This window comes from Protopterus annectens, chromosome 2.part1 (assembly GCF_019279795.1).
Source record: "Protopterus annectens isolate FY-2018-M chromosome 2.part1, PAN1.0, whole genome shotgun sequence".
Lineage (NCBI taxonomy): Eukaryota > Metazoa > Chordata > Ceratodontiformes > Protopteridae > Protopterus > Protopterus annectens.
In genome coordinates this window covers 272,293,169-272,317,340 of record NC_056729.1, presented here as the reverse complement: position 1 = coordinate 272,317,340, position 24,172 = coordinate 272,293,169, and the positions used below count along the sequence as shown (strand labels likewise).

The window sequence follows — 24,172 nt, the reverse complement described above, 5'->3', positions numbered from 1 at the left end:
GGGTAACACCTAGTGCTTTTACTAGGTGTTAAGTGGCAGAGTTGCTTCCCTCTTTCAAGGTTGGGTGAGTGAACAGCTACTCACTCGAGTGTTTCCCAGCCAGGTCCTGCAAACACTGGATCTGCTAAACGAACTTGGGTCACTGCAGTCAAGGCCTTCTCTACGCCATGGAACTAGCTGTGTCTCAAGTTTCTGAGCTTGCTTGGGTGCTTTTTGATATTAAAGGCTCCTAGAGCAAAAAAAAAAAAAATTCATCTGAAATATAAATCCTCCATTTGTCTTGTTCCTTGTCTTAGAATACTTTTCATATAGTGTTAAAGCTGTGATGGCAATCAAGCTATTTAGAGTGAAGCAGGATTTTTAGTAATGGATCATATTCTATAGAAGATGCCTACGGCAAATGCATGCTTATTTTGAGCTCTGTTTTACATAAGAATTTCCCTTCAGAACTGTGGTCTCCTAGAATGGCTGTAAGTGCTACAATGTCAGTGTTTCATTTGGTCTTATTTTGCTGTTAGTGCTTTGCATAGAATAAGCATTCATCCTTAGTATCAATCAAGTTGTTTGCCACTTAGCCTTGTCACAATTGTAATGGATCATTTTGATAACATCCAGCTGACTGATAAATGCAAATGTGGAGGTCCAGACACTATTGGAATATGTAATGAAAGACTGAAAGTTTTTTACTACTGCATACATATATATATATATATATATATATATATTTTTTTTTTTCCAGATCGGGTGTTCTGCTCTGATGAAACAACAAAGCAAGTATATGAAGAAGTTGCAGCATCGGTAGTACGTTCTGCAGTACTGGGTTATAATGGTATGAGATGCACTTTGCATCTAATTTTATAGGTTGTATCTTCAGCTTACCTGTTTGCTTATTTCTAATTTTTTTCTAATTTACAGGAACTATTTTTGCTTATGGGCAGACTTCCTCAGGCAAGACCTACACAATGATGGGGTTTGAAGAATGTCGTGGCATCATACCCCAGGCCATTAATAACGTCTTTGAAATCATCAAACAGGTAATAGATGACCCCCCCCCAACACATACCCCTTTAGTCAGTTCCATTAAAGAAGAAATTATGCAGGTTTTGTTGTGTGGCCTAATGCTTCCATGCATAAATTAAACCATCTGCTGACGCAGGGCAGTAATTGTACACACTGATGTCTTGTCTACTTGTGGCTCTATATAGGGAATTGCAAGTGAATGGTAGTTCACACAGAACTGTGCTTCACAGTTTTAAAGTTCTTTTACTTGGGTGGACCTGGCAGACCACCGGTGTGTAAGTTCACCATCAGATATGTGTATCACAGTGCCTTATTAGCAACTGTGTGTGAAATGAAATAAAAATGTTGGCAACTGCTGGAACTGTTTAACTGATATTTTGCAGTTGAAACAGAATTTTGATGATATAAGCATGTGTTTGCCTCAGAAATTGATATCTAATACAGAATGCTTTAAAAAAAACTGGTTGCCTGCAGGTATAGAATTTGGTCTGTCCTCAAAGGAAAACTCTGAGAATTTTGTCTGCCAAAGTTGCTGCTTACCAGTGTGGGCTCTTCCTAATGTATGTAATTATCTCAGTTTTCAGTGTCCTTTCTCCATACACAAAATATCTGAAACTGAAGCAGTTGTACAATACTTCCAGTTTTGAAAGGTTTAGTTAAATTTTTTGACCACCTCATGGCAAAGAACATCTACCTTTACCTGGGTAGTTTTCTCTTATTCAGGCTACATGCTAAAAGGAATTAGCCAGAAACCTGGTTTATACCGTTAGGTTCCTCAACAACTTAAGTATATCCCTAAATTATTTAACACCCAGTGTCAGTGGAACACTTTAATATAAGGCATTCTGAATACCAGGTGGTGTAGATCACCCCCCTTTAAAAAAATCTGTCAGGAGCTTTTTTATATACCCAGGCAGATGCATACAAATGTGGTTGCAAAAGCCAATGCTGTGGCTTACATGCCAGCCTTCATCTTCACTGTCCCCTTAATTGAGCTGCACAAAGGAAATGCAGCTTTACCTAATGACCTTTTTTTCTACAATTCTGTTAGAAAAAGCAATTCTGATAACAGCATTCATAGTGTAGTGGATGCTGGGCACCTCTGCTAATATAACCAATTTAATGATGCATTTGTAGATCCCACAGAAAACTGTCCAGACTTGGGACAGCTGTGACTGTACCATGGGTGTGTGCACAGGACCAAAAATGATGGAGCAAGAATAAAGCCAAGACAGGTTATAAATATGATTATTGCCCACCATTTGTGTTCTGCAGATTGTAAAATTGGTTCAAGGTTAATAGTCTTCAGGCTGATAAGACATCAGCAGGTATGTGGAAGATAAATGAACGGACCACTTACTGTTTTCTTCTGTTCACAGTTGGCTTTAAAACAGAACATTTAATTTCTTGGCCTGGTACATTCTCTTGGCAGAGAATGCCCTTGCAGATCATTTTAGTAGATCCCCTCATTTTAGCTTTATGGGGAAATTGGAGCTAAAACGTTTTGGCAAGCTGCTCATAGTTTTGGATACCTCAGAGATAGATTTATCTCCCTATGAAACCCCAGAGTCCTATTTTGGATATCTTGTAAGGGTCTCTAATAATAAACATATATTTATTTTTCTAATACTGAAAACTGCAAGAAAAACCTAGCCAAATTAGAGTTTCGCTGTGTGATACCTTAAGCAGCTTGTAATAGAGGCCCATGGGATATATGCAAATGACCCCTTAAGGACATCAGATGTTTAAGCTATATGGCTTCTGTGTCCATGACTTTTTTTCCTTTTCAAGTCTTTATGGATTCATTCAGGTCAGAAGAGCCAAACCCCACTAGCTGTGGGCATGTATGTTTCGTCCTTTGTATGACCTCGTCAGCACAGTATAAATGGACTGTTTGGCTCTACTTCAGAAACCAGGGTCTTTAAACCCAGCTGGTGTATGTAACCTATAAGGTGCTGTTATTGGCTTTATTGGTCTGAATTAATCCATAAAGACTTAAAAAGGAAAAAGTTGTGTACATTCTGAAGCCATATAGCTGAAACACTTTGTCGTTAAGGGGTAATTTGCATATATCCCATGAGCCTATATTACAGGAGGTTTAAGGTATCACACAGTGAAAACTTTAGCTTGGCTAAGTTTTTTCTTGTAGTTCTTTGGTTTGTCTGTGTGAACTTTTCACTCTTTGGTTTGAATTTTTGGAATACAGAATTCTTTATGCCTTTCTCCTTGGCCATAATCCTTGAGCACTTCAAAGGTAAGTCTGGAAGGTGTCAACATAATTCTGTTGCTACTGCACCCTCCTGTTAGTAGAGGAAACCTTGTTTTTCCTTTTGTTTCTTTTCTGAGAGTGTTGAGTGAGACGTTTCCCTACTATTTTCCATCAATCTCAACCTTGCTACCAAGCATTTGGAAACCACTGTGCATGCTAAGCGAAAATCCTCTGTCTAGCAGCTTTGAAAAATTGGATCTTTATTATATTGAACACCCTTTCCTTGGGATATCCGATGTATTTTAAAGAAGGCTTTGCTGCTAAGAAATACTACCTGAACAAGTGGACCAGCTCTCCATTTTGGTGTAAGCAGTATGTCATTCAGCCTAAGGAAGTATCCAAGTTTTGCTTTATCCAGTACCCCTGCTTAACAGTGGCTTTTTTATGCCTCATCAAGGTACACCTTTCTTCTGTTTTGGCTTCTGTCTCCCGTCTTTTGACATGTACTTTCCTCCATTATGTAAGGTTTTAAAGGGAGCCTATTTTTGAGACCCCCCAAGGAAGCCTGTGATTCCCTGTAAGATCTGCGTTTTGTCATAGAAAACACATTTCCTTCTGAGCTAGTAAGGTCAACACTAATCATTTTTTAATTTTTTTGAAGCGACCTTGAAGGTTAACCATTATTACTTCCAGAAGAATTGTAGGCAATAATGTGCATCTAAACCTTGCACTGTCATCTACAAAGACAGGCTGGCCCTTAAGATAAGCCTCTGCTTTATGCAGTGTAGTCTTATAGTGGACCTTAAATCAAACATTTCAGCTTCCAGTCTTTTGCTAATCCCCAGAAAAAGGGAGAACTGGCACGTATCAAACATGTTTGTAGACAGTTGAGATGTAGTGACAGAAGTAAAGATTTTGAACAAAGAAAATGGCTGTTGTGGAGGTAGCATACCCCACTCGTGTCACTATACCTCGCCCATCACTGTTTGATCCTGGCACACAGTTTGTAGGAACAGATGTTTATTTTGCAGTTTGTGAAAACAGAAGGCAAATGTCTGTTATTGGTAGAGTAAAACTTGAACTGATCAGGAAAAACTGTGAGGTGGGCTACTACCCCCCTCAGCCTCTGCTACTTTTTTTAAATGTGTATACAAGAATGTGTGTCTTTAATATGGCTCCTCACATGGATGGTTCTGCAGATGAGACTGGTATGTGACTGTTTTGAGCTGTAATATTGGCATGTACCCTGTTTTGCAGAGATCTGTTGATATTCTAGGCAGGCACATAAGGTGGACTGCCACATCCCTGACCCCTCTCTGATGGTGGGGGACACCCACTTTAATCTGGCAACAGATCTCTGCCCATAATTTTGAAAGTATGCCAGTTACATTTGTAAGTTACAATGGAACTGTTTTTTTTGTGTATCATAATATCTATAACCAGCTTTATTTGCCAGATAGAGGGGGAGTCCAGGGTCCAAACAATGTTCCAAGGCTAACCGGCTGTATTTCTTTCTTTTTATGGTCAGCATGGAAAAACCTTGCAAGGGCATTGTTAGTACTATAAACTTTCAAGAATATGGTGGTACTGATTAATGCTAGGAGCTTAAACTCCACTTCCTACAAGTGAGCCTTCTTTCACCCTGGAGGATGTAGACAGCTGTGTAATGACTGAGATATAGCTTAAAACCCTGGAGAGTATTCAGGCTGTACAGGGCTGTAGAGCCTTCAATATGTTTAGATCAACTATTGCTCAGGAGGTGAAGAAAGGTGAAGGTGTCTCAGTCTTTATCCAGAAGACTTGCATCAAGGCTGGTAAAGCAGCATGATACACTAGAGCTTCTTGGTGTCCAAATAGCCATCAGAAAGGTCTTGTACCACGTATTAGCTAAGTATAGAACTCTCTCTATGACTCAAGAAAGCCACAATGCCGGTCTACAGAGGCTGGAATCGCTCCATATTAAATCCAGTACCATTTTTCTGGGTGATCAAAACTATCAAACTATAGACTGGGAAACCTACACCACCACTAGTGCACAAGGACAGATTCTTGGATCTTGACTAATTGCTCCAGGGCATTTATATTGAGTATACACAGGGGGAAGGGGGGAACAATACCTTGGAGCTTGTGCTTACTAATACGAGGGCATCTTGTGCCATCCTTTGCGCATCATCACTTCTTAGGTCTGACCGTGTTTCCTTTGAAATAAAATTGAGAACCGAGACTGCTTCCACTCAAGGTACATTTAAAAATTTCTCCAAGACAAACTACCAACTCCTAAGTGATACACTAGCAAGCGTCAAATCCCCACCAAGCTCTGTTAACTTCACTGAATACACCGAAATGTACACCACCACAACAGCAGGTGAACAGTGTACCCTGTAGGAACAAGTGTAGGGTAAAGATCAGAAATTAACCCTCTTGGTGTAACCATAATATTAATAACAAGACACAAACGGGCACAGGACCCCAGGAGTTTAAATAATACTCAAATACGCAGTGACATGCGGAAAGAACAGATCTTTAATCACATGAACGTACCAAACTGTAAAGTGTTTGCATCCAACATGGACTTCATCAGATGTTACAAAAATAAACCGCTACAACTTCATATACATCCCCAAACCCTTAATTTTAATTGAATAATTAGATAAATAGATAATCGGATAATACATAGTCAAATAGTACAAATACAAAACCATTAAACCTTGGATTCAAGATTTAAACTTTTCATAAAACATTAATCCAATAAAACAAATCCAGTTAAAACCTAAAACGCAATCGTATGAAATTGTGTGTGTCTTGTGATTGGTTACTGTTTTCTCTTGGGCACCTTTGCAGCTTATAAAGAATGGATTGTGGCTAGGTCTAGTGAAGTCCTCGTCTGTCTTTACTCGGCCCTCGTTAAGCAAATCAGTGGGTATAATGCTGCCTTTAGTGCATCTTTCTCTAGATGCATGAAGCAACTGGAATGCCCACACCGGTGCCTTATAAAATGATACAAAGTCTAAAAATAGGTCCTATGTGGATCACCTCAAAGCTATGCCCCTGTACTCTGTATCTTACAGACTGCCAACAGTTGACCTATGTAGCACACAAGGCATCCCACGACCCAGTTCTTATGGACCTGCTGCACATCAGTAAGTCGCATAGCATCAGAAATGCTCTAAACTTCTGCAACATCAGCAGAACAGTTTGAAGAGACAGGTGCATCTTGCAGAGGGATACCACTGGTCTGGAACAGACTCACCATCCATGTAAAACCAAGCCTATCCCTGTCTATAGTTGAACACATCTTGGATCTGTGGATTTTCAGTAGAAAATGTACTTCAGGAGTGTCCCTTATACAATTAATGGATAGATGTCATTCCTAAATGCTCCCACATATGGGTCCCCTGAAATTATCTATGGTATGACCACAGTTATTCTCACTAGGAATAGTATAAAATTATCAACCATGGGATGGATAAGGCCAGTCTTAACACCAGACAGGATAGATTAATTTAAGCACCAAAAGGAAATTGGCTAGGCTTACAGCCTGCAAGGGCAGCTAGCCTAGTACTTGCCTGTCATCCTGTGGCGACTAAATATCTGTATGGCATGTATTTGGACATTCCTTCACCCCTTTTTTACCTGGGCATTATAAACCCAGACTTTTTTCAGGATTGCAGCACATTTTGCCAATGACCCTTTGTAGGACTTGTAGGCTGCTGCTTCCTAGTTTAGCTCGGTGGCAGTCTCACTGTTTTACTCTTCCCACATGTTCTGAGACTAAGTGATGCTTGTGATGGGCATAATACAGTTGTAATATAGTCATTATAACTCTAGATATTTAAGTAGTAAGATTTTTGATTTGATAAAATCAAGTACATCAATCAATAACAGATGTATTTATGTGGGAAATGTACTTAAGTGGATATTGAACATTGCACTGGAGTCTTATTAACGACTTTTACTCATGCTTGTTTGCAGTTTCAATGTGCAACTGCTTCCATAAATGTCTGTGTGTAATCTTTTACGTTGTTACTCCCCTGCTTGGACAATCTGTTAATCGCAAGTTTAAAATGTTCATCTTCATCTTGTATCACAGTTGTTCTGTAAGCCTACTGATAACAGTTTGGTAACTGTTCAGCTGTGGTGTTATGTCCAATTTAATTATCCTTTTTTAAGGTCTTACTAACACATTACTATTTGAAGATCCTAAAAGTATTACTCGTAGTACTTGTATCTTTGTTACTCGCAGAGCTTTCCTTGCTTATCTAGATTCCCTTTGTTACTGGTACTGTCCTTGCACCCTGTAATTGCTGCAGTTATTTTCTTTATATGCTGTCTTCATTTTGTGCATAATTCAGTTCATATTTTGTTTTCAACATGCCGTCCTACTGCTCTGGCTGCTGATTATCTGTGTAGTAACCTTAATATATTTTGCGTTTTTGTTATGCTGATGCATTTATATGTTCTTCCTATAGTTGTCATAACTTTTGGGGACTTGACCATGGGTGAGATCCAGCAATCTAGTCTGACTTTGAGTTTTAGCCTTTTTCATGGCCAAACTAAACTCTGTTTCCCAGGAACAACACTGGGTTCATGGTATGTAGAGGTTACTAGACTACATGTCTCTGCACTGTGTAGGCGTCCTTCATTTTGATGGTTCAGTCCGACAGTCCTGAGTTAGGCAGGTGAATACTCCTTTGAATATATATATATATATTTTTTTAATTCATTATTGTGTTGTCATTTTGAATAAGTTGACTGCTGCCGTTTGGCAACTGTGGATTTCAGTAGGCTTGTAGGTTGCATGTCTGTTCATAAAAAAGTGAATTAATATGCATGCAAATGCCAGATTCACCACAAATTAATTCCCTATGTGTGTGCCCCATTCTAAGGACATGTCCCCTTAAGTTTGCCAGACAAATGTTTTAGTGAAAAGCTGTGAGAAGGCAGTACATTTTTTGGGACTAGCTTGACAAGCTGAAACCATTAGTACATTGTCCATCAGGCTGTCTTACCAAATGATTCCCAGCAGTCCTTTTTAGGCTTTCTTGTTGAAGCACGTGGATCAGTCAGCTTACTATGAGAAGGTGAAGTGGGAAACCAGGGACATAGCAGCTGGTCCTTCTTGATGCCTGTAGGGCCTATGGGTATTGGGTCAGTAGAGATGTTTTTATCAGGCCTCGACAGTGAAGCCTTGTATCTTATAGCTGTCTCAAGGCTACCATGTCTTCTGTTGTGGGCATGCCTCTTTGCGTCAAATGTACTTCAGCTGATGTCTAATTGGGCATTGGTTCTCTGATATCCAGCTGTGATATCAGTTTCTTGATCCCACTGGGGAAGGGAGATACCTTCCCCCCATCATGTTAGATATGATTCCCAAAAACCTTAGTGCTGAGGAGCATGACTCCTGGCCATAATTTAGTTGCTTGAGGCAACACTTTTTGCCGTGTATAAAACCCAGGTGTACCATTGACAGGCAGCAGCTACCTTGCATTTCTTGCTGACTTATGGTGACCAGATGCAAGGAAAGCCCTCATTCTGTACTTCTACCTAAGCTTTCCTGTCATTACTGGGGGAAGATTGTCCAGGATTTTCACTTTTCTCAAAACCTGCAGGCCAGCCTGGATCAGCTGTGTCTGCCTTTGAGGTAGCCCTCTTAACTAAAGGAGGAGTCAGCTTTCTCCTGAGAGAGGAGTATATGATTCCTCATATTCTGAAAGGAAGGAAGACCTCGCAAGTCTCTAATGCTTCCTTTTTAGGTGTGACACCAGTAGTAAGTGTACCCTGTCTTTTTAGTCATTACCAGAAGCTATCTTATTTGGAGAGAGACCTTTTTTAATTAGTTTTTATTTATTTATTTTTTAAATGGGACATTAGAGGCTTTGGATGCTCAAATAATATAGTGACTCGTGCTTTTGAGGATGTCTATACTATAATATTTCTTGAACGGGAATCCCATTTCCTTTGTTCCTAGGAAGTCTTTTTTTTTTTTTTATATACTTGGTTCATGATCCTTTCAAGTATTTGTATGACAATCCACTGTTTGATCCAGTAGTGGTTGTGACGTCCAATTAATATCCCACCGGACTGCCACCAATAATGATGTTGCCCACTTAAAACCCGAGACAGTAATTAAGGAGCCTTAATCCTCAGTACTGATTCCAGTGTGGGAGCATCTTGGAAAACACCAGAGCACCCAAGAGTAAAATTCCACAATTTCCCTTAAGAGCACAACAGGAGCACACTCTCTTTCCTGGGACTGGACTTGTATACCTGTGTCCAGCCCAAATGTAATCCCGTATTAATACGCATCAGAGCAGTGTGTTCTAGTTTAAAACCTCTGACTCCTACTCAGAATAAATCAGTTTTCAATAAACACCAGAATTCAATCACCAGAAATGTGAAATTAAACTGTAGGATAGAAGTCCATCATTTTAGAAAAGCTCTAAATAGCTAAACTTTCCTAATCTAACTAGAGAATGCAGGTCTAAATCACATCGTCGAACTTGTACAAGTTCGAACAATGTAATATCGAACCCAAAAGTCCAAAACCGCACAGTAACTAACACACAGAACAGCTATTTTTTCCCAGGGAAACCAATAGACCTTAAACTAAAACTACTTAAATATGCAAACTCCGAGATTGCACCACAGTGGAGAAAATAGCAAAGCCCCAAAAAAGGCCCACTAATTTTTTTTCCTGAGAAAAAAATCGATGTGCCATAACTTCGCTATTTTTGCGTTTTGCACTTTTGGGTTCAATATTACATCGTTCGAACTTGTACAAGTTCGATAATGTGATATAGACCCGAGAATACTGTCCCCCGATCTAATCTAAGACATAACAGCAAGGCAAAAGCTGGCATACAGTTTTAGGTGAGTCCTTTCTCTTGGTTATCCCCTGTACAACACTGTGACTCTAACTCTTAACTAACCTTGATCTGACTTCAGCAATCTCTTTCATAGTCCAGGTTAACAGTCTCAACTGTCTTATTTTAAAAATAACAACCAGCTGTTTGAAAAAGTTTTTTCCCCTGTCAATCTGTTTAAATCACATATCAACTAGGAACATTCTAATGACATCACCTACTGATCTCCACCGACAGTTTGTACGTTAGAACCTCCCTCACAAACATTTGCAATTAGAAATGCATCAAAGCACTGACAGATTCTTGAAACATTTTGTATAAACCGGGAAATACTCAACATTTTAAAAACTTATTTAGATTTTTCACAATTGGACATGCTGGCATACAAGCAAGTTAATCTGAGAATATACACAAATTTCCTGCCAGACATGCTAACACAGATGGCCGTGTTTTCATTTTCTTCAGGATGGTGGTATTGTTTGCTGCAAGGGGTCTACATTTGTTCTGACTCGAGATATTCTTCCTGGTGACTTGTAGAGTAGAGTCTTGGACCACTTTTCAGAAGAAGACTTTACACATCAGTTCTTTCTTTCTTTCTTTCTTTCTGATGACTGGGGAAGTCCACTGGGCCATGAAGAGCCTGTTTTCACTGGAGACCCGGGGAGAAAAGCGCCAGGAAAAAATTGATACAGAACATACATGATGCAATATAGATATTATTGTGAAATATATAGCATGTTACATATAAAATATATAATCACTGAACACAAATTAGGCATTCATTGAACATTGAAAAATAAGTGTACGAGTAGTTGAAGCAGTAGTACATCCATAATAAGGAATAGGTCATCCCATAATATGGGAGAGATCATCCCAGACGCAGTTGGAGATTTGTCCAGGGGAGTCATGGTGATAGTATTAGTAATGGTATAAGTGTTGTACACAATGGAAAAAGAGAATGAGAGAGGCGTAGTGGGGAGTTTAAATTGGAGCATGATATGGGCATTCCCATTTGGAAGACAGATGAGAGAACTGAGATTTGAAAAAATGTTATGGTTAGATAAAGCATGTGTGTGTTCGTTTGTTCCACAGTTTAGCTATGGAGCAGGACAGTAGTAGTTGGCCAGGAGGACGCAAAGGTTTGTAGACTTGTAGGAGGTTTTGATTTTTGGGTCTGAGTGAGTGGTTAGCTATACAAAGGGTTAAGGCTGTAATGAGAATAGGGGCAGTTTGCAGGTTTGAAGATGAGCTTTTGGGCAGTGGTAAGTTGGAGAGATGTCTGGTACTTGGAAAGTTTGAGCCATTGCAGGGTATGGAAGGAGTGGCAGTGGTGGGATGAGTTTTTTGAATTGGTTGCGAATTTGCAGATTTTGTGGTAATAGGATTCGAGTTTGGATCGTAGGCCAAGCTGGCCATTGGTGAACAGGGGAGTGCCGTATATAAGAGAGTGGAGAAGGAAGGAAGGAGGATGCAAGAGTTTGTCTGGTGGAGGGGCTGAGGTAACGGTTGTGTCTTTAGAGAAGACCAATTTTTTGATGGGTTTTCTTTATTGAGGAATGAATGTGGGTGTCAAATTTTAGGTCTTAATTGGTGATGATGCCTAGTAGCTTGTGTGACCCCTGTGCCTTGGCCCAGCAATCAAGGAGCCTCAATCCTCACCACTAACACCAGAGAAAGGCGTCTCGTATATGAGGAATGGATAACAAATGCACACAGTGAAGTGCAATTTCCCTTGAGAGCACACAGAGATCAGTCAGTCCGGGGCTGGTCGCTCCCGTGCTCCCCAGGTCCCCAATAAGGCTCCCCACTGGCACAGCTATAGGGTCCAGATAGCACCCTCTTTGTCCAGCCAGTGCTTCGTGTCTCTGCCCAAGTAGCTGACACACACACACACTTTGAGATAGAGTTTATACAACCACACAGACACTTCTGGGGAAGGCTAGTACAGGCTCTCCAGCTGTGCCCCTTTTACCCAGACTGTACGGCAGTATTCGCTTGCCACCACCCAGCTAATATTATCAGCTACCCAAAGGCTCTTAAAAGGGTGTCCAATTGTTACTGTGCAATATTAATATCCAATTGGTAGTATAGCCCAGGGCTAAAGCTATGAGTGGCCTTGTACAGTTTTACCAAAGGCATGCAAGTGCTCTTAAGAGCTTAAATTATTTCTACACAAACCAGCCACAGTTAAAAGGTTTTAAAATATTTAATAATAAATAATTAAAACTACAAGACAATACTTTCTACTACACAGAGCTAGTCGAGTTCAGAGATCACACAGAAATACTTAAAATAAATCAGTAGTACAGTTCTGACATCACAGAAAAGCACTTTGTCTAAACTTTATAGATGTTCTTCATGTTTCACTGTTGCAGCCATCGCATTTGGGGTATCTGCCTGCAGGTAGCCCTCAGCTGGCCTGAATACCAGAGTCTTGGATTCCTGCGTCGGATGCTGTCTCTTCTTCCATGACGTCATGTTGACAAGGGTATAAAACATGCAGCTGATGCCATTACATCAGTCTTTCTTGCCGCGTGGTGCCCGAAGCAGAAGCAGTTCACAAGTGCCGGTTGGCCGACTTCTGAAATTTTCCTTTTCGAGTTTCAGAACCGAAGTCTTCAAAACTAAGTACCCCGTTGGGGGTCCTTTTTCTTGCTCTTAACCGATGTCAGTAAAAGTTAACAATTGTATTACCTGTGGAAAGCAAATAACTCATAAAGATTTTCATTCGTACTGCATTCTTTGCTTAGGCTCCAGACCACAAAGTCCCTCTCTGTCGGTTTTGTGCCTTGTTCAGCCCCAAAACTATTCGTCGTCTGGCTATATTGGCAGCAAATTATTTTGGTACTTGGTATAACTATCCAGAAATGGCTTCGGTAAGCCATCCGACTACCGATATGTCGAAAAAAAATGTAAGGATAAAGACAGAGACCAACGGCATAGGTCCGAAACTGCCAACTCTTCCAGTCTGCTGGTACTCAGTGAAGTGCTTTTGCAGCCCCTGTTAACCGCTACCTCAGATTCGCAGGCCTCTACTGAGACCCATTCGGAGTCTGGAATGCCGCAAGATGCTTCTTCGACTATGGAACCTGCGAATGTCTCTACCTTGGATGGGTCCGGAGCTGCTGTCCTGTGCCTCTGAGGGTGTATTCAGGCCTACAGACTTGCATTTTAAACAGACGCCATCTTCTTCATCAAGGCCTAAAACTCGACCCACGCCTAGAAAACCGATGTCCAAACCGCATGGTCAGGCCCATATGCCTAAAAAACAAATGCTTAGAATGGCTGAAGACCTTATTACCTTAATTAGGGGAAGCCAGCCTTTCCCGAGACCCAGAACTGATTTTCCTAATGATTCTTCTGATCAGGAATCTGATATTTCTGATGTTCGTGTTACACTGTTGCAGCCATTACACTTGGGTTATCCTGCCGTCAGGCGGTCCCGCAGTCAGCTAGAGTTCCAAAGTCTTGGTCCGGCGTCTGTTGCTGTCGCCTCTTCCCTGACGTCAGTGCGCCAGGGGGTATATAAGATGCATCTGACGCCATTTTCTTCAGTCTTTCTTGCCGTGCGGTGCCCGAAGCCGAAGCAGTTCGGCCGACTCTTGAGATTTTTGAAGTCTAATTTCGGATCTGAAATATTCAAAAAAGCTAATTACCACATTGGGGAAACTTTTTTCTTGCCTCATACCAATGTCAGAAAAAGTTAATAATTGTATTTCTTGTGGAAAGCAAATACCTCATAAGGACTTCCACTCTTACTGTATTCCATGCTTAGGCCGTGATCACGACGTCACTAGTTGTCGGTTTTGTGCTAGATTTAACAAACACACTATAAAAAGACGTTTTGATTTTGCTTTGCACTACTTTGGCCAGAGGTTCAATTATACTATGCCGTCAGCTCAACGGATGACCTCAATACCGAAAAAACGCAAAGACAAGGACAGAGACAGGCATCCGAGGTCCAAAACCGACGAAACCTCTTCTAGGCCAGTCGCCGGTTCTCAGTGAGGCACTTTCGCAGCCCCTGACACCCGCTACCTCAGAGCCACAGGCCGCTTCCGACTCCCATGTGGAGACAACTAGGCCTCTGGAAACTCGAGGTATTGGGCCTACGGAAACTAATCCCTCAGATGGGTCCGGAGCCGCTGAGCAGGCATCAGCTTCTGAGGGTGTTTTCAGACCTTCTCAACTTACTTTTAAAACTACAGCCAAGACAAAAGTACCACTAAAGACAAATAAACAAGTACAGCATTTTCCTGGACAAGCCTCCATAAGAAACAGATGCTTAAAATGGCCGAAGACCTCATCACTTTAATCAGGGGTTCCCATCCCCCTCCTGAGAAAAGGCCTAGGCAGGATACAGACTATGATTCCTCTGATCAGGTTTCCATTTCCTCTGATTCCTCTTCAGACCAGGGATACTCTCTACCCCCCTATGAGGACTCTGATGCTGAAGAATCTATCCCTTCAGCCTCTCCTCCTGAGGATTACTCTCTTGGGGAAACTTTACATGCCATGAGGGAGCATTTCCTTTGGGAAAGTCAGGATTACTCTGAATCCCAGAAAAGGCTCGGGGATTTCCTTTTATTGCCTCAGCACAGGCCCCTGGCTAATTCCGCCTGTGCTAGATATTGTGGATGATGTGTTCTCTGAATCCAGCTTATCTCCTGATTCTTTGCCCCCTGCTCCAGCCAAACCAGATAGGTATTATACAGTCCCTGACTCTCAAGTTTCTGTACAAAACCCCTTCTGCTGACCCAGAAACTATTTCCCTGGGTCCAAAAGGGGTTACGGCTTCCATTGCAAAAAATCCAGTACCCTCTGACAGATTCCAGAGCTTTGGATTGATGGGGGAAGAAAGTATACACTTCTGCAACTTTAGCAGTAAGAGCTTTAAATTGCCAATTTCACATGCTTAACTACCAGCAATATTTAATGGCTCCGTTAAAACAGAAAATGCTTGCAAGCTCAGAAGCTCCTGATTGTAAAGAAATGCAAGATTTATTGCATGTAGTTGAACAGGTGGGAAAACATACTCTGCAATGTGGTTTTGAGTCTTTAGAGGCCTCTTGTAGAGCCGCAGTTACAGGTTCTGTGATTCGAAGACATGCTTGGTTAAAAGAAGAGTTTACCTGATCATGTTAAGGCAAAATTATTGGATGCTCATTTACAACATGATACCTTGTTTGGTGTTAAGGCAGAAGAGGTGTTAAAGAAAATGGAGGATAAAGCTAAATCTATGCAAACCGTCAAGGATTTCTTACAGGTACAGCCACCTCGATTTAGCAGAAATTGGCCAACAAAGAATTGGTCCTTTCCAGTGTCAGACAGGCCACAGAGAGGCAGATACAGACGCCCGAGAGGCAGATATCAACCCCAAGGCTCAAACAGACAAAGACAGTGGGGCACCGCAATCCCAAAAGGAGGTGAGGACAAGTCTCAACCTTACAGGAAACCGTCACAATGACTTTCCCCTTCGTATGCCAAGCACTTCCCTTTTGAAGCCCCCTTAGGGGGAAAACTCGCACTTTTTTCTCAAAACTGGTAAACAATCACCCAAGACAAACGGGTTCTGAATATTTTGTCTCAAGGTTACAGGTTCCACTTTCATACTTTACCAAGGCTAAAAGGAATGCCAGACCTGCCACAAAATCAATGGGCAGAGGCACAAAAACAAATTTCAGTCCTCATGGACATGAGAGCTATTCAAAAAGTACCACAACATGAACAAGGACAAGGATTTTACTCAAGACTCTTTCTAGTCCCCAGAAAGGATAAAGCTTGGAGGCCCATACTAGACCTTTCAATTCTGAATACTTAGCTGGATATTCCGAAATTCAAAATGTTGACATAGCAGCTTCTACCCATGCTAGGCAAGAAGGCTTGGCTTGTTATTCTGGACCTCAGAGTCATACCTGCATGTCCCTATCAGACAAAATTGCAGAAGATACCTCTGATTCAAAGCTAGTACAATGCACTACCAATTCTCTTCACTGCAGTTTGGTTTATCTACTGCGCCCAGGGTCTTCACAAAGTGCTTGGCACCAGTAATTGCATTTTGCAGACAAAAAGGAATTCAAATATATCCATACCTGTACTGCCTCATTCAAGCAGAGACCAAGGAAATTCTTCTACAGCATCTGGCATTTGTAAAAAGGTTGCTAATTTCTCTAAGGTACACAGTAAACGAAAAGAAGTCAGAACTATTGCCCTCACAACAGATTATATTCCTGGGTGCCAGCTTAAATACAACGGCCCAGATGGCTTACCTCACGCCAGACAAACAAGTTTAACTAACTCAATATTTTCAATTACTGGCAAAAAAAAGTCCCATCTCCCTGCAAGAAAAATTCTGCAGGCCCTGGGATTCATGGCATCTTGCATACTACTAATACCATATGCAAGACTGCATATGAGGAAATTACAATGGTACCTAAAAAGTGTTTGGACTCAACACTCTCACAGTTTAGAAGCAGTAATACCAATGATTCCCTGCCTACAACAGGAGTTTCGATGGTGGGCACAGGCATGTCACCTAAACAAGGGTCAGCCTTTTGCCCTACCCACAGCCAGGCAAACTCTAACAGATGCTTCGGATTACACCTGGGGAGCATACATGGCAGGAAAATGCATTCAGGGCCAGTGGACCACAGACAAGATGCATCTTCGCATCAATCAAAAAGATATGTTGGCTGTTCAAACTGCCCTAACAGCTTTCAAGGACCTTCTGCATCCAGGACAATTATTATTAAAGACAGACAACACCACAGTAATGTGGCACATAAACAAGCAAGGGGGAACATATTCTTATCCCTTATGCAGACAAGCCATGACCTTGTGGAACACAGCTCTAACATATCAAGTTCACCTGCAAGCACAATTCCTGCCAGGAAAAAAAAAATACTCTGGCAGACGATCTAAGCAGAAATATCATGGACCCTCATGAATGGAAATTGAATCCGCAAATCTTCAGCATGGTAACGCAAAAATGGGGATGCCCAGACATACATTTTTTTGCTTCCCCACTGAATTGCCAACTACAAAAATTCTGCACAAAGACTTATCACAAGCAAGCATGGGAAGTGGATGCTCTTTTGTTCAGCTGGAAAAACCTAAACGTTTATGCCTTCCCGCCACTGCCTCTCCTTTCAAAGGTACTCCTAAAAGCCAGACAAGAAAAACTACAGATGATCCTGATTGCTGCAAACTGGCCATGCCATCACTGGTGTAATCTATCTTAAGGAACTTGGCTCAAGGCCCACCATGGATTTTGCCTCAAATTTCACACCTTCTGACTCAACAAAACAATCCGATCCTGCATGGTCAGCTCAAAACCCTAAACCTGGCTGCATGGCAGATTCATTAGTAAAACAGGCAGCACCTCTCTCTAAAGCTGTTATGAATGTCATTTTGGAGGCTAGGAGGCCTAGCACCAGGAAAGCTTACTCAGAAAAATGGAAGAGATTATGCGCCTGGAACCAGGCTGAAAGCCTAGATCTTCTTGTTCCAAACATTTCTCAGATTTTACAATACTTAACTGAGATGCTGGACAGAGGCCTATCCTTATCAATTGAGATCCACGCCTCTGCCATTTCAGCACATTATAACACGGATCCTCCTTTATTCTCTCATCCCTTGCTAAAGCAGTACCTCAGAGGAGCTAGAAACATAAGACCACCCCTGAGAGCACCAACACCAACCTGGGACTTCAATTTTGTTTTTGAAAAGCTGACCCTGCCACCTTTTGAGCCAGCCAATACAGCCGATCTAAAATTTTTATCATGGAAAACAGCTCTGCTCCTGGCAGTAACTTCAGTACGAAGACTCTCAGCGCTATAGGCATTAATGGCAGTGGAACCTTTTATAATTTTTCATCAGGACAGGGTTTCTTTAAGGACAAACCCTACTTTTATGCCAAAGGTGGTATCTAGTGTGGCTCTTGACCAAACCATCCATTTGTCAACTTTTTATCCAGACCCCCAGAATAAAGAGGAGAAACTTCTGCATTCTTTGGACATACACAGGCAGCTACGCTTCTACTTGGACAAAACAAAAGCTATCAGAAAAACTGAGCAACTGTCTGTAGCATATGCTGCAGGATCACAGGGCAAGGCTATCTCAAAGCAGACTATATCCAAATGGATACGACACTGTATTCGTTATTGCTACACACAGCATGGGAAATCAGTCCCAAATAGCATTAGGCCACATTCCACCAGGGCTACAGCCACTTCAGCGGCCTTTCTCAGAGGAGTACCTACCAAGGCTGCAACTTGGAGTTCAGTGCACACCTTTACCAAGCATTACCACCTGCCTCTTTACTCTAAATCCAGAGCAGGATTTGCCACTGCAGTTCTGCAGGGTCTCATAGCCAATCCTAACTCTCTTTATAGACCAGCCACCCAACCTTAGCTTTGGGATTCTACCCAAGTGTGATGACTGCAGCAGTGTAACACGATGAACATAGTACAGTTTTGTACCTACCATAAATGTAGATGTTAGAGTGTTCACACAGGTGCAGTCCAGGTTACCCTCCCTCCATCCCCTCTGAGGTAGCTGGCCTTGTCTGTACCTTTCTATCCTATACAACCTTTGTGGTGTATTTGCTTGTGACTGAAGGTATTTTTTTTATTTTATATGTTTTGCCTACCTACTTGGGAGCACCTGACATCTGGGGCAAGAAAAACTGAAGAAAATGGCGTTGGATGCATCTTGTATACCCCTGGCGCACTGACGTCAGGGAAGAGGCGACAGCAACAGACGCCGGACCAAGACTTTGGAACTCTGGCCGACTGCGGGACCACCTGATGGCAGGATAACCCAAGTGTAATGACTGCAGCAGTGTGAACACTTGAACATCTGCATTTATGGTAGGTACAAAACTGTACTTTTCTTCTGATTACCAGGATTTGCCCTTATCTACCTATGAGGATTCTGATGCAGAGGATTCCATTCCCTCCTCCAGAAGGTTTTTCTTTTGGTGAAACCTTGCACACTCTTGAGGAGCATTTCTGCTGGGAAAGCCAGGATTACTCTAACTCCAAAAAGAGGCTCAGGGAATTTTTACTCCTCCCTCAACACAGGCCTTTAGGTATCCCTCCTGTTCTAGACATTGTAGATGATGCTTTCTTGGAATCTAGCCTTTCCCCAGATCCTTTACCTCCAGCTCCCACAAAACCTGATAAGTATTAGAGTACCTGACTCTCACAACCTCCTCTTCAAGAATCCTTCCGTGAATCCAGAGACCATTTCCCAAGGGCCAAAGGGCATTAAGGCTACTGCTGCCAAAAATCCTACCCCTTCTTATAGAGATTCTAGAGCCTTGGACAGATGGGGTAAGAAGGTATATACTTCTGCTACTTTGACCATTAGGGCTTTAAATTGCCACTTTCTTATGTTGAAGTACCAGCAGCATATTATTGGACTACTTAAACAGAAAATGATGTTGATTCCTGACTGTTCTGAACACAAAGAATTAAAGGATTTAATGCATTCTGCAGAACAAGTTGGTAAACATACTTTGCAGTGTGGTTTTGACTCTAGAAGCATCTTGCAGGGCTCGTGTCAGTGGGTCTGTACTTAGAAGGCATGCTTGGCTTAAGGAGCAAAACTTGCCAGATCATGTTAAAGCTAAATTACTGGATGCTCCCTTAAACCAAGACCGCCTGTTTGGCAGCAAAGCAGACGTCATCCTCAAAGTGGAGGAAAAAGCTAAATCTATGCAAACTAAGATTTCCTGCAAGTACAGCCTTCCAGATTTAGTAGGCCATTGGCCTTCAAAGAATTGGTCCTTTTCAGCCTCTTCCAGGCTTTCAGTCTAAACCCAGGAACAGCAGCCCACCTAGGTTACAATTTCGGGCTACACACAGGCCTAAGCTGTGGGGGGCTCCCACTTCAAAAGCATGGAGTAGTAAGACACCCCCTATGGAAAAATGACACAATGACTTGACCTTAACCTTCCCAAGCCCTGCTCAGCTGCCTGCTCCCTTAGGAGGAAAGCTAGCCCTGCATGCAAAAAACTGTGAACTCATTACCCAGGAGGAATGGGTTCTGAGTATAGTTTCCCAAGGATACAAATTCCACTTCCACAACCTACGAACCCCAAACGGTTGGCCAGACCTACCCCCAATCAATGGGCAAGAGGCTCTACAGCAGGTTTACTCTTCCAAGTATCAGGGCTATTCAACCTGTCCCAGCAGAAGAATGGGGACAAGGTTTTTATTCAAGACTTTTCCTGATACCCAGAAAAGACAGCTCCTGGCGTCCTATCCGGAACCTCTCTATTCTAAACACCTTTTTGGTAATCCCAAAATTCAAAATGCTAACACTTCAACAGCTGCTTCCTATGCTAGGCAAAGATGCCTGGTTGGCAACCTTAGACTTAAAGGAAGTTTACTTGCACATTCCAGTAAGGGAATCTTGCAGGAAATACCTACGCTTCAGGGCAGGCTCCATGCACTATCAGTTCTCTGCACTTCCCTTTGACTTATCTACTGCCCCCGGGGTATTCAGAAATTGTCTAGCTCCAACCATTGCATTTTTCAGGCAGAGAAATATTAGATATACCAGTACTTGGACATTTGTCTGATTCAAGTGGAAAGCCAGGACTTGCTATTAAAACATAAGTCATTCGTAAAGAAACTTCTAACCTCACTGGGGTACACCATAAATGAAAAGAAATCTCACCTAGTACCCTGCCAACAGATTGTATTTCTGGGAGCAAGCTTGAACGCAACTTGCCAGATGGCTTTCCTCATTCCAGAGAAACAAGTTTATTTGACAACCAGCTTCAAACTACTGGACACAAAGACCCAGCTATCTACAAGGAAAATTATGCAAGCCCTGGGGATCATGGCCTCTTGCATTCTACTAATTCCATATGCAAGACTGCATATGAGGAAACTACAGTAGTATCTAAAAAGCCTATGGTGTCAACATTCTTAAGACCTGGAATCAATGATTCCTATCATTTGTTGTATAAAGACAGAGTCCCTTTGGTGGTTAGAGGCCTGCTACCACAAAGGGCTCCCTTTCACTCAACCCCTTGCCGCCCAAATCCTAACAGACACATCAGACTATGCATGGGGCGCTCACTTGGCGGGGCAGTGCCTTCAGTACAAATGGAACCCGAGACAGATGCACCTGCATAGGTTCATAGGTTGGTACTAGGCTGTCAGCCCTAGGGCCTATACAAGCTTAGCCATAACAATTCCCTGGCTATTTCTTCCCACACTGTTTACTTCTCTGGACCACTGTCTAGCAGGGCGACTGACGTCATCCCCAGGTGAATTTCCTTTCTCCCATCCAGTCGTCGAGGTTCCTTTTGAAGAGGGCCAAAGAAGCACTCCGTTTGACATGTAAGGGCAGTCTATTCCAGAGTCTGGGGAGAGCATATCAACCAAAAAGAAACGTTAGCTGTACAGAATTCCCTGACAGCCTTCAAAGACCACATTCTTCCAGGACAATTATTGGTAAAGACAGAGAACACCACGGTTTTGTGGTATATAAACAAGCAGGGGGAACCCACTCGTACCCTCTCTGCAGACTAGCCATGGCACTGTGGGGCACAACCTTTGAGCTACCAAGTGCACATACAGGCTCAATTCTTGCCAGGCAAGCTAAAGCCCCTGGCAGACGACCTAAGCAGAAATCTCATGGACCCACACGAGTGGAATCTGGAACCAAAAATAGTTAACCTCTTGAAGAACAAATGGGGGGGTTCCAAAGATAGACCTGTTTGCCTCCCCTTAGAACTACCAATTGGACAAATTCTGCACAAGGACTTCCGACAGTCAAGCTTGGAAAGTGGATGCCCTGTCCTTTAACTGGGAAATCCTCATAGCCTTTTTCCCCCTCCGCCTCTCCTCTCGAAGGTTCTGCTAAAGATAAAACAGGACAAGCCAAGGACATTACTGATTGCACCAGTCTGTCCACGCTAGCACTGGTACCCGCTTTTGCACAGTATGACACTGCTGGAACCATGGCACCTGCCTCAGACCCCTTACCTGCTGTCCCAGCAGGCAGGCCAGATTCTGCATCCTCATTTTCAAACCCTGAACCTTGCAGCCTGACTAATTCCTTGAACGCTTTAATAGTATCCCTCAGTAAGTAGGTGCTATATATCATTATGGAGGCAAGGAGGCCTAGTACTAGAAAATCCTATGCTGAAAAGTGGAAAAGATACTGTTCCTGGAGCGAAACTCAGGGTATGGGCACAATGGTGCCCAGCTTACCTCCTATACTTCAGTACTTAACAGAAATGCTCCACAAGGGCCTATCCTTCAATTCAATTAAAATTCATGCCTCTGCCATTTCAGCACATTATAATACTGAACCCACCCCTCTTCTCTCACCCCTTACTAAAGCAATTCCTCAGAGGGGCCAAAAATTTGAGCCCCCCCCCCCCCCCCCCCCGAGAGCCCCTACTCCAGCTTGGGACCTTAACTTTGTATTGGAAAAGCTCACTCACTCTCCTTTTCAGCCTGGTGCAACTGCAGAGTTTAAATTCCTCTCTTGGAAAACAGCCTTCCTTCTAGCCATCACTTCAGCAAGAAGAGTGTCTGAATTACAGGCCCTCATGTCAGTGAAACCCTTCATTATCTTCCATGCAGACAGGGTTTCCCCAGGACCAATCCTTACTTTATGCCCAAGGTGGTGAACAGTGTGGCCCTTAATCAGTCCATTCATTTACCTATCTTTTCCCTGAATCCACAAAACAAAGGAGAAAGAATACTGCACTCTGGACGTGCACAGACAACGTGGATTTTCTTTGGACAGGATTAAGGCTCTCAGAAAATTAGTTGGCTTTGCTGCAGGGGCAGTGTGGAAGGCCATTTAAAAGCAAACCATTTCTAAATGGATAGCCCATTGCATTCATTTCTGCTATAAACACCATGGAAAACCTACCCCACAGGGGATAAGATCACATTCCACCAGGGCTGCATCTACCTCTACAGCCTTTCACAGAGGTGTCCCTACCAGGGACGTCCTAGAAGCTGCTACCTGGAGATCTATATATACCTTCACCAAGCATTACCACATGCCTATTTTTCTAAATCCATAGCTGGTTTTGCCACTGCAGTCTTGCAGGGCTTAATAGCGAGCCCTAATTCTCTCTAACTTCCTCCTTCCTTCCTTAGCTTTGTGAATCAACCCAAATGTGATGACTGCAAAAATGAAAAACGAATGTAGTACAGTTGCATACACTTAACATAAATGTAGATGTTCGAGTGTATTCACTGTTGCAGTCCTGGTTACCCTCCCTCCAGCCCCCTAACTTCTCTTGGCTCTACCTTTCCTTCTTGTTTGGTGTATTTAAGCTTTCTGGTGTATTTGCTTTTTGTTGGAGGGGTACCATAACATATAATTGCTTACCATTGTGGGGGCACCTGACATTTGGGGCAAGAAAAACTGATGTAATGGCATCGGCTGCATGTCTTTTACCCCTGACGACCTGATGTCATGGAAAAAGAAACTGCATCCGCAGGAATCGAGGATTCTGGTATTCAGGCCAGCTGAGGGCTACCTGCAGGCAGATAACCCAAATGTGATGGACTGCAACAGTGAATACACTCTAACTACATTTATGGTAAGTGTACCCAACTGTACTTTCCTAGCTAATGCAAAAGAAAACACCAGTCTAACATAACTTATGTAAGACAACAGGCAGAGTGTTGATGAGTTGGATAGCAAGAGAAGAGTGCTTACAATCTCACTGTGAGCTATAGTTTTTAAAATAAATAAACATTTCTGCTGGGCCCTCCCAGATTACATCACTTTTCACACTTTGGTTTCCTGGTGTAAACATTACATCATTTTTGACGCTTAGCTTGGGGTTCCCAGGCCAACAGGCTACATTATTTAGCAAGCTAACACCTCCGCTTGGGAGCCGACATATTCCCTGGACTCTATCACAATATTAATCTTAAATGTGCACTGAAATGGATGACTTGAATTTGTGTTTAAACAGATATTGTGATACATCATAATAATGTTTCATCCTACATTTTCTCATTTATCCTAATTTTCACATTTATCCTACTTTAGAACACATTTATTCAATTTTGCCCAAAAGTACTGA

The 24,172-nt window shown here is 42.3% G+C and overlaps 1 protein-coding gene across 1 annotated transcript in view; it reads left to right on the top strand.

Annotated features, from left to right (window-relative positions):
* CENPE (centromere protein E) overlaps window positions 1-24,172 on the top strand; it is a 3,008,010-nt gene that overhangs the window by 321,232 nt on the left and 2,662,606 nt on the right. Inside the window, exons 3-4 of the mRNA XM_044063442.1 lie at window positions 740-829; window positions 916-1,034. Of these exons, the coding sequence (XP_043919377.1) occupies window positions 740-829; window positions 916-1,034 (209 nt within the window). The remainder of the gene's footprint in view (window positions 1-739; window positions 830-915; window positions 1,035-24,172) is intronic.